Consider the following 12033-nt stretch of genomic DNA (forward strand, 5'->3'; position numbering starts at 1 on the left):
TTGATACCCATCTTGTACTTAAGAGACTTGAACAAGTTCCTCAAGAAGGACAAGTTCAAGATGGTAACCCTTTCTCAGATCCTTCAGGATTTCCAGCTTCAAGATTGGATGGGGTCATTAGACCTCGAAGATGCTTACTTTCATGTGCCGATCCATCACAAGCACAGACAGTACCTGAGGTTTGCCGTTGGCGGTTCTCATCAGTTTCAGGTTCTGCCATTTGTGCTGACCTCCGCCCCAAGGGTTTTCACCAAGCTAATGGCGGTGGTGGCAGCGAGTCTCAGGAGAAGAGGGGATTCACATCTACCCCTACCTGGACGATTGGCTGATCTGGGCCAGTTCCCTAGAACAGGCCCTGGAACATCTCACCTACACCTTTCACTCCCTTCACTAGCTGGGCTTCTCCCTCAACTTCACAAAGTCCCACATGATACCATCACAAAGACTCAAGTTCATCGGAGCAGTCGTGGATGCATGTCTGGTAAAAGCCTTGCCACCAGAGGTGAGGGCTCAAGACATTCTGCAAAGGGTGACAACATTCCAGAATGCCCAACATCTGCCGGCCTTCGATTTTCTGAGGTTGCTCGTTCTCATGGCATCCTGCATTTTTCTGGTGCCAGAGATCTCTCCAGTGGCCTCTCAGGACCCACTGGTCACAATTCTCAGGAAGGATGTCAGATCTCCTACAAATCCCCAACAGGGTCTCACTGGATCTTCAGTGGCAGGCCTGTCGGGAGAGCATCTTGAAAGGAGAACCTTTTTGGCAACCATGGCCGAAGATAACAGTGACGGACGCCTCACTCGCGGGGTGGGGAGCCCATACCGACAATTTGACAATCAGCGGTCGTTGGTCTCCATCTTAGTCCACACTACATATCAACCTTTTAGAGCTGACGGCAATCAGGCTAGCACTGAAGGCCTTCCTGCCCTCACAATACAGTGACCATTTACTACCTCACCAAGAGAGGTGGTGAAGGGTCACTACCACTCTGCAGAGAGGCAATGCAGCTCTGGTTTTGGGCAATACAAGAAGGAATCTCTGTCGGCAGTTCACCTAGCCGGAGAGAAGAACACGACGGCGGATGCTTGAGCAGGCAGAGCACAATCTTCCACGAGTGGGAAATAGCTTAGGAAGTCCTTCACGCTTTGGGGAACCCCTCAAGTAGATCTGTTAGTGACCAGTGCCAACTTCCCCCGAGAGGAGCTCTAAGAGACACATTCGTGATGGACTGGGAGTTTCCACTCCTATACACGTTTCCTCCAATCCCTGTCTTTCCACACGTAATCAGGAGGTTGAGAAGGTCAGGAAATCCATGATCCTAGTTTCCCCGGACTGGGCCAGGAGGACGTGGTACCTTGACCTTCTGGACATGTCCAGCTGCCCCCGATACGTCTTCCACAAAGAGAGAACCTTCTCTCGCGAGATGAGGGTTGGGTTCTCCTTCCGGATACCAGGACTCTGGGCCTTCACATATGGTTTTTCAGAGACTCAAATGCAAGGATTGGGACCTCCCGGACGACGTAATGGAGGTGTTGCTTTCGGCCCGAAGGCCAGCAGCCATATCTTTATACTGCTGCCGCTAGAATAGGTTCTGCAGCTGGTGTAGTGATAAGAATGTTGATCCTTTCTCATGTAATACATCAATGGTGTTATCCTTTCTATTACATCTGGCGAATCTGGGGCTCCAGATTGGTACCATCAAGGAACATCTGTCAGCGCTTTCTATTTTTAAGCACACTTCAGAGGAAGTCTCCTACTTTAAGATTCCTTTAGTAGTACAATTTCTAAAGGGACTGACACGCCAATCCCATTTCAAGCCCCACTATGGGATCTCAACTTGGTGTTAAACTACTTGATGGGAGCTCCTTTCAAGCCTCTACATTCTTGTCCATTAAGACTTCTAACTCTGAAAACTGTCTTGTTAGTGGCTATAACATCAGCCCGAAGGGTGAGTGAGCTACAGGCTTTATCCTGCAAGCCTCCTCATACTGTTTTTCATAAAGACAGAATGATACTAAAAGTAAAGCCTACTTTTCTCCCCAAAATTGTTCCGAGTTTCATGTTAGTCGGAAGATAATGTTACCATCTTTTTATCCTCCTCCACATCCGGGGAAGGGAGACCTTAGACTTGCACTGAGCTTTCACATCTCCAGATTGGCAAAATTGCAGCAGGATGACCAGTTATTCAGGTCACAAATTGGGACTGACAATTACCAAGCAAACTATATCCAGATGGATTATACTAACAATATCGGAATGTTGCAGACTGGCAGATTAAATACCCTCCAGAATATCTAAGAGCTAATTCGACCAGGGGCATTGCACCTTCATCTGCTTTGCACAGTGGAGTTCTGATAAAAGATGTATGTGCAGCTGCCACATGGTAGTCTGTGCATACCTTTACTGAACATTACAGTTTAGACTCCTCCTTGAGCCAAGATTCTGCTTTTGGAAAAGCAGTATTGCACTCAGTGCATAAATAACCACACTAATTTCTACTCCCATCTCCAAATTACATAAACTTCTTTGGGAGTGTATCAAAGAGAAGGAATACGTGGTAGGACACAATCCATTCGAAGAACAAGTTACTTATCCATGGTAGCCTTCTTCGACTGGATGTTCCTCCCACGTATTCCTTATCGCCCCTCCTAACCTACCCCACAGTAGAATTTCCCTTGCAGTTGCAGTCTACGCTCTCTCCAGGGGAATAACCGTCGAACACAAGGCAAAGCTCCACTAGTCAAAACGGAACTGAGGCCAACTGGCGTTGTGCGTGCTACATATACCTGCCGTGATGTCGAGACGGAGGCCTCTGAGGGACATCGACTCGACAGACATCAACGCACAGCGCCCCCTGCTGAACAATTTTTCAGAGGCAGCAAAGCTGGGATATTGCAAATATCAAAGATAAGGCATACGTGGAAGGAACATCCAGTTGAAAGAACGTTTCCATGGATAAGTAACTTGTTCTTCTAGGGGAGGATGAGTAGATTGCTTCTTTACGATGATGGAACAGGGAGATAGTTTTTGTGGTGTTGCACAGGTTTTGCCTTACAAATATCCACAGCCTTCTCAAACTTTTGTTACACATATGGAAAATAAATGATATGCTTTCCTTTAGTGCAATGAGGCAAACCATGCATGATTTGCTATGACGACTGCAGGGTGAAGTAGTTGAAATAGTATAAAACCATGCAACATATCAGATTTTCCCTCCTGTGAAGTCAAAACAGTCTTCGAAAATCTCCAAGAATGGTGTGACAGCATTGTCTGTATTGTGCAACAACTTGTAATGTTAAAGTAAAATGTGCCATTTACAAAATGAAAGGAGGCAAGATCACCAGATTCGATTCATCCATAGATGGAACACTAGATGTGTTGCTAAAAAATCCCGGAGCAAGTCAGTGTGGTAAAGACAGCAGAATTCTAAATGCAGAGAAAAAGTTTAAACGTAGCTCATTCTGATCTCCATGGTGAAAACTAGGCAATGGGATAGTGCAGTGTTGCAGCACCCGCGACACTCACTTCACCACTTTTTACATTGATGGTGCTATCATGCCAGTACTGAAACAGGCTAAAACATTGGGTGTTCATCTTGAAGCGGACCTGGCCATGACCAGGCACATACATGTACTTTCCTCAGTGACTGCCTATACTTCCAGGCTTCTCACTGAGCAGGCATTTCCTCTCAGAGCAACTGCCTTAGTCTCGCAAGAGCACTCGTACTTACCAAGCTGGACTACTGTAGCGTCCTACTCATGGGCACTTTGGCATCCAATCTGGCAAAATCTTTACTACTACAGAACAAAGCACTTTGTGCTGCCTTTGGATTGCAACGATCCAACGACATTTTGGCAACAAGGTGGGCTGTCCACTGGCTACCAATTAAAGCCTGCCTCGATTACAAACCTTTACTATTGCCCATCGGTGCATTTACAAAGGGGCCCTTCTACCTCAACACTGTATCACCCAGAGAGTCGCAATGCGCTCTTTAAGATCCAGTTCCAGTATCTCTGCACACTCAGAAGAGCAGGGAGTGTCAGATTCTGTGTTACAGCTCCTACGCTCTGGAACTCTTTCCCGACCGCCATTAGGAATGAACCTCTTATCCTACCTTCAAAAAAATGTATTTTCGACAAATCTGATTAACTGCTTATGCTCGCCTCCTATCACTGTCTAGAAACTGTTAACTTATGTCTCTGTCTATTATACCAAACGCTATGATGCCCCAGGTTCTGGGCGTTACAAAAATATTATAAATATTGTTGTGTAGCAATGAGCGGTCACCCATTCCAATTTTACATTATAGTATGCCTACTTACTGAATTGATGCAAACATCTTCTGGTGTGAAAAGTGTCAAGGTCCAACTCTGCTTGGAACACGAGTGTGTTCCTGAAATTGTCTCCAACAATACTGGAAATGTGTCAAGTGTCTGGGCCTAAAAATGGCAGGCTGGGGCACCGGCAGAGGGAGGAAAGCAGATATGACAATCACAGAGCCATGCACACTGAAGCACAGGAATGAAGGAGAACTTAGTTTTTGCAAAGGGCATGGCCTTCAGATAACGCTTATTCATGGCTTCTGGATTTAACCACAGGGAGGCTGAGGATGTTCCATACAGGATGATTTGAATAGTTTATCATTGAGCTGACTGGTCACTGTGTGTTGGTCTGTTCTCTATTAACCCCACGTTGTAGGATGCAGGAGGTTCACGTGAGTGAAGCATCATTTCCAGGTCAGAAATAATGTAAGCTGACTTTTATGGTCCGAGCCCCGAAGAAACGTTGGCATCTAAAAAGCGCATTTCATTTCTGGATGGTAACGATTAACAGTTGAGAATCGCATTCATTAATTCCAGGATTGATTGCATTGGTAGCAGACAAATCCTTATCCTGCCGTGGATACTGAAATGTGTCATTAACAACAAGGCTTCAATTGGTCCTTTCACTCCTGAAGCAGATCACGCCACATTTCTGCTACTGTAGAATGAGCAATGGTCCATCACTAGGAACTTTGCTTCAGTTTAGCAAGTAGGCATACTGTAAACGGCTTCTGAGGCCGGATTATCTATCCTAGCTGAAGCGCTAAAGTAAATGGTATTGGTATTGGTGAAAAGAATTGGAGCGTGTCTTTGAAAACGCAAATGTTGTGTGCACTTTAGCAGTGTTGCTCGGCATTGAGAATCACTTGAGTAGAATGTCGGATGCCTCAGATCTCACACAAAGCCTTTGTTGCGGTTATCATGGAGAGCTTGCGAAGAGGTCGTTTTGCAGCTTTGTGAATGTGCCACAAGGCAGGAGATCGCTGAACTTCCCCGAAAACATGAAACTGTGCTTTATTCGCCAAAACAAGCATTGGCTGGTTGCAAAAACGTTTGGGGTCGAATAATTAGATGACAGAACAGTTAGTCATTTCAGATTACGTTTACAAGAATATATAAAGGGCGCCTGGCGGAGTCCTGATATGCCCAGGAGGGTACCTGTATGCAAAATGCGTGAAATCAGGGTGAAAAGATCCGTAGACAGCTGTCAATTTTTGAAGCTATTTTATTTCGCCTCCAAAACGATTTTGTACAGATGAAGGGATTTAAACATTTACAAGACTTTCGATAAGCACTAAAGTTTTTTTGGGACAGACAGTTGTTTTTACAAGGGAAATACAGGTGAGTTTCGTCCTCTTTGATTGTTGAGAGACAATTTCCACAGTGATGCACGAGTGTATAATACAGGTAAGTGGTGACATAGAATTTTTACAAGGTGCGACCCAGGACTGTGGTTGGTCCGGGGGTACTAAAAAAATATAGTGTACACAACACCATCTATAAACACATATATACAAGGGTTGTGCCACAAAACATCGACACGGAAGTGTTGTGGCCAAAACGGGCTGGATAAGAGCCCTGGGTGGTAGTGGCCTTCATCAGGATGAACGCTGGTGGTGGTGCTGTCCGTAAAAGGTGATCTGTGGGGGAATAGAGAGCTGTCAGGATCTCGGGGGATCAATGATTGATTTAGATATTAATGAATAAAGGCTAATTGTTGCCAAAAATACACTGGTGGTGTATTACAAGAAATCAGCTTACCGTCTGCTGTGGTGCAGCGGGGCGCTGTGCTGGGAGTCCTGTTTAAGAGTTCTGGACTCTGAGATCCACGTCTGTGGGTGGCATGGGGAGACTCGTACAAATCGGGTCTGTTTAGGCAAGTCAATGTAGCCTGCTTGTCTTTGGAGCTTTTGTAACTATGACAACGCATTGTTTTATTAATATATTATAGTCAAATACTGCACCACAATTGCCACACACAGGAGGTGCCTGGACCTACGCTTTTTTATAGACATTGGCCTCCTTGAGTGTAGAGATAACGGTGCATTTACCTTCTCTCTCACAGCTCCCAGAGGCCTCAGGCTACATTGACTTGCCTAAACAGACCCGATTTGTACCAGTCTCCCCATGCCACCCACAGACATGGAGAATCTGTTGGAACCCCACGCCCTTGCCACCCCATCATTAGTTCCGACCAAATGGGTTTCCTGCAAAAGAATCACCTTGGCACTGTGGCGCTCACAGTAATTTACCACCTTTCTGGTTTTACGTCGATTGTTCAACCCCTTCACATGCCAATTTATAATATTACACCCATGCATAACTTCTGTATTCAATATTCAGCCCGGCTCCGCACACCTGAGCACTGGTTTCCACATGTCTCCAACAAAATACGACTGTGCACCAACCCATTCCATGCAGACGTGAACCAATTTTCAACAAAATTACCCCTAAACCCCTTCCCACCGCACGCTTCCAACAATCTCATGCATTAGCTCAATCCATGCCACCCCCACCCACACTGCCCAACACCAACTAGCAGTGGAAAACTCACGCCCCATCATCTCCACCCTCTCTAAACAAACACTGGGCAACAGCCCGGGGGCACTGGACTCGGCGACCACACACAACCACCCACTCCAAGACCGCCAGGAGGAGGAGGCCCAACCCTTCAAGGAAAACCAACAGTTGACCCGTTTCATTACAGAATATCATCGCCATCACGCCATACTCGGGTGCTCCAGCACATTGTATATACCGAGGATGTATAATCCCACCTAGCCGTAACAAAGTATCAACTCAGGCAGTGCACCTACTGCCTCAGGTACAATGTTCGAGGAGCCGTTGATGAGCCCCTTTCCCCCTCCTAAGGCTTAGGAAGAGACTCCACAAAGGCAATAACTTCGGCTGGGCTTGTAAAAAAGTGGGTTTTGTTGTCATGAATCACCCGTAACCTAGATGGCTAGAACATTGCATACTGCAATCCACAGTCTCTCAACAGTCACTTGGCAGCCAGAAAGCACAGCCGGGCCTTCTGAACTGATGGTGCAAAATCCTGGTAAAAAGACTCTGGCGTCTTTGTATTGTAGCTCACTTAGTTCACGAGCCCTACGCAGAATAGTGTCACGGTCTCGATAACTAAGCAGCTCGGCTATTACTGGGCAGGGGTTCTGCCCCGGTCTGTGTTTGAGTTGAGATCCGATGGGCCTTCTCTACCAGGAATTGGGCAGACACTGGCAGATCTTTCAGTACTTCTGTGATAAAGGTTTCCATGAACACCTCCACGTTCAGCGCAGATACCGACTCCGGGATCCCGACTACCCTGATGATGTTACACCTGGTTCTCGCCTCAAGGTCTTTGTTTTGGTCCCGGAGATCCCTCATCTTGTTCTGCAAGCCTCGAATAGCCGCACTCGACACCTCATTGCTTGTATCCTCCAGGACTCCCACGCTGTGTTCCGCCTTCCGTGATGCAACGACTCCCCTTTTCGATCCTTTCCTGCATGCGGCAAAGCCGCACTTCATCTTCGCCAATACTAGACTCAGTTCTGGTGGTGGGTCAGCTGGCGCCCAGGTCCCACCACGGTCGGGGACACTCCAACTTCTCTGCCAGGCGGCCCTGGTGCTGCCATTGTTCCCCTGCCCAGTAGCAAGCTTTCTTTTGGTACAAATTGCAGGCACCCCTGCCTCTTAGTGCCTTTGGCCATCAACTCCCGGCCCACAGTGTGTCACAGACCTAAACCAGTCCCCAGTACGGTCCCAGCCCTGCACTCCAATCGCGCACCAGGCCGCCAAACAGATGAGCGTAGGCGAACAATTGCAGACTGTTATATAAGGGTTTAGCAGGAGGTCCTAGCATCAGGCATGTCCACCCACAGTTGGGTGCATACGATCCACAGCCACGTGTTGTCAAAGCTACAGCAGGTCCAGCCCCAACTGCAGGCTCCACCATGTCCTTTCTTATGTGCGGCAATACATTTGCCCCAGTACACTCACACCAGGCAGTCTTGGGCAGGCTTCACCAGACACTCGGCCTGAGGTCTAAGCCCAAAAAGCCACTTTACTCTCCTCAGGTCGTGTCAAATCTCAAACGTGTGGGACCAGTTGTACCTCCAGCGCTGTGGGCCAACAGGAGTCCAGGAGGCAACACGCGGGCACATGCAAGGCCTAGTCCCCCAAACACCCCGGGCACCTCACGCCTCTGGTCGCCCCACGCCCAAGGCCTCACGCTATCTTATCCCTCCTGGTCAGCAAAAATGAAGTTAGCCCAGCAGTCTGCACCAGTACCAGGTGTGGCGGTTGCTGCACAAGCCGCCACACGCCCGGCCACCCGACTGCTCTGGGGAACAGCCGTCTGAGCGACGGGAAGGCCCTCCTTCACTCTGCTCCTCCTCAGCACTGCTGGGCTTACCTGCGTGTGGGGGCCTGAACCTCCAGGCCTCAGCCCATCACCACTGCGAGCAGTGCGCCTGGCCCCACCTCCACAAGAACGCTGGTGTCGAGGCTTCCTCCAGTGCTCCACAGCTGCCCGTCGGCAGCCCCCAGGTGCTAATCCAGTGGCCGCCAGGACCCGGGCGGGTATGCCACCCCGGGCTAGGGCCGCAGCACCTCCACTGCTCTGCTGCCCTTGCTGGCGCCCAGGTCTCGCAGGGGGAGCCCAGGCCTGCCTCCAGCTTCTACTGGGCCCAAACTCAGCTGCTTTATTTCTCTCCTCCGACACCCAGCAGATGCGACTTCACACCGGGGGGGCAAGGCTGGAATCGTGTCACCCCAAAATACAGTGGTAGGCATCCGGCTCCCTCACACATTAGATCAGCAAGTCGGAGCTCCCATCATCGGGCTCGAGCACAGCCTTCTTCTCCCTCACAGCGCCCTCGGAGCTCAAAGAAGAGGGGCCATCTTAGCCACAAGCTCATGAGCGCCCCACACTCTGTCTTTAACTTCTAAGAGCATTAGTGAAATTTAACAAAATGGGGTTATTTAGACAAACCAGGATCTGAGTGAAAAATAATTAACTTCTCGTGTAAACCAGACGGTTCATTACTGTAATGGTCTTATTCCCAAACTTGCCAACAGCAAGATTATTCCTTTATACTCTTGATGCCAAAAAACTGCATTGCGTACACATAACTCTAGGTTTCACCCACACTCGACAGTTGTTTGCTCCATGTGACACCCTTGTGAAAGGAAAGGTACTTTGGAAGGAAGATGTTCAGTTTATTATCTAAAAATGAACTGCCCCTTCTCCGGCCATAGTTTTCCACAAGTGGACCTGCTGCCACAAAAGCACGCTGTGATAATGTGGGATTACCAGAGATGTCCAAAGATGCTATTTCTGCACATGCTTCAAACTGTGCTCTTTCGATTCAGAGTGGATTGCAGATTCTCAGGCCAGCCAAGAGCTCTCAAAAACATATTCCGGCTCAGGGCTTGCTTCACACATCCAGTCTTTTGATTTCAAAGGAAGGTCATTTGAAAGTTCCAATTCTTGAGAAAATACTCTGCTTACCCTCTGCGTTAGTAGCCTTTGCAGATTTATATACATCCCATCCACCCCACTTGTCTGCTTTTGCATTTCTGCTATTCCTCCAAAGACAAATCTAGCTTTGCCCAGGGGAATTCGGATCCTAGAATACTCTGAGATCAAGGATTATAGTTTGGAATGGAGACCTGTGATCTGTCAAAGGTACCAGTGTTTGAGAACTAACATTACAGGGGGATTACATTGTTCTTCCAATAATTTTGTGACCTTGAAACTCCCATTACCGAATTACTACTTTCAGTAAGAATGATGCAAAAAAGCTAGATTGATTGTGAATAATGCTTACTATTTTAGGTTTCCCAGAATTCTTGGGGAATAATGTACATTGAGTTTACATCATTGCGTGGTATTCACTTTATTCGCCTAATTGTACATGATGTACTTTATTCACACTTACCTATTTTGATGTGTACTGTGTTAAAAAGTACAACATCTGTCGATGCGACGATGTTGAAGGTGAACTTCACACTGAGAAGGGTGGAAGTTAAGGGAGAAGCAGGTATATCAGTGATTGCTTTTCAGAGATCTAAATTGCATAGGTATGGCATACCGTAAGCAGTTGACTTTCATTGAATAATCAGCGATTGGCATGTAGGTTGGCAAAAAAAAGGAATGTAATGGCACCTTTTAATTCATGTTTTGTAGCCCAACGTTGTTATTGAAGTACCTCCATACCACAACAAAACAGTGTCAGCTGCTGTCCAGGTGCAGTTTTATCTTTGCAACGGCAAAAGAAAAAGAAGCCAGTCGCAACGCTTTACTTACGCACCAGGTACAAATGTGTACTATTAAAAACTGTACTATATTGTTAAATGCCCTTTTTTCTGTTCTTTTGTTCCATCATATAGCAATCTGTGTCTTGTTGAATTGCATGGATCGCAAGGTTTTTGCTGATATCTGTCAAAAATAGGGTTTCTGCGATATGAGAAAGCAGGAGTCCTCAGATGAAGTGCTTGTGGTCGAAACATCCCAAAAATAATTTTAGAACCCTTAGTTGTACATTCAGATATTTGTATATCCCATTCCCTTTCCTCCAGACATTTGGGGTTCTCTTCGACTGGGACACAGCCAAAACTATAATTGCACAGCAATGCCCTATCGTTCTTTTTTTACTAGGAACAACTGCATGCATGAGTGGCATGCATAACTGCACTCCTGCATGCTCCACCCTCTGTAACGGGCATTCAGTCCTTTACACTGTGCTCATGGGGAAATAATTAAACCTGTTCGCTTTAAGTGCACAGAGGAAACATTGCAACAGCCTAATCAAAGGCTTTGTTACTTTGTTTCTTCTTGCAATGTTGCAAAGGGAGATTAATAGATTCGTTTGGGTTGTCCCCGCAAATACAATGTATTTTCCCCATTGCCTCAGGAAAATAATCCACCCATGCTGTAGGAAAATATATCCCGGGAGTTACAATTTGAAAGTTTCTTTGCAACAAAAACACGGCACACCAAATATGTTTTTCATTAATCAACTTACCGTAAGCTTTCTGTATGGTTCAACCACACTTTGGGCTCTTAAACAGAGGTGGCAGCAGACAGCCAAAAAGGAAGGTGATGAGAAACCATATTTCTCCATCATGGGGTTTGGCATGGATTCACATGCTCATGAATATTCCCCTTCGTCAGGCTGGGAATCCTCGGTAAAGAAAAAATCAGTTTCAGTTTCGTTTCTGAACTGTCTTTCTCCTAATAACCAATCACTGGTCTCTGGGTCATACTGCCCCTAGCCAATGACTGCCCTCTACCTAAGCCCGTCCTCTGGCAGCCATCCTCAGAATTTTTAGCGCACGTTCAAGTATTGGAAGTCCTCGTGCTATATCTCTCGAGCTTTTACTACGTTTTGCGATTTTCAAGGAGTTTAATCTCATTTTGTTGGTCAATCTAGCCTCAAGCTCCACCGTTTCTACTTCTGATCAACAGGTACCCGTTTCGGAATTTTCTACACCCCTCAAGGGCAAAGTTTTCGTCAAGCTCCGCTTCTTCGAGGGTTCCAGAAGGTCTTTGAGGCCTACCCCACGTGGACATGGCCCAGGACAAAGGAAGCACGACGCCCGGATCCAAGCTGTTCAGGAACTGCCCTGGATGCGGATTGCAGAATTTCTTCAAAGAGGACGAGCATTCTAGATGCCTCTACTGCCTTCACAAAGACAAAACGCACGTGG

General features: G+C 47.0%; 1 protein-coding gene across 1 annotated transcript in view; it reads left to right on the plus strand.

The window, feature by feature from the left end:
• Window positions 1-12033, plus strand: part of NFATC3 (nuclear factor of activated T cells 3) — a 1594447-nt gene that overhangs the window by 1238229 nt on the left and 344185 nt on the right. Inside the window, exon 8 of the mRNA XM_069639728.1 lies at window positions 10511-10637. Coding sequence (XP_069495829.1) covers window positions 10511-10637 — 127 coding nt within the window. The remainder of the gene's footprint in view (window positions 1-10510; window positions 10638-12033) is intronic.

Source organism: Ambystoma mexicanum, chromosome 1q (assembly GCF_040938575.1).
Source record: "Ambystoma mexicanum isolate Mex_15411 chromosome 1q, UKY_AmexF1_1, whole genome shotgun sequence".
In the NCBI taxonomy this organism is placed as follows: Eukaryota; Metazoa; Chordata; class Amphibia; order Caudata; family Ambystomatidae; genus Ambystoma; species Ambystoma mexicanum.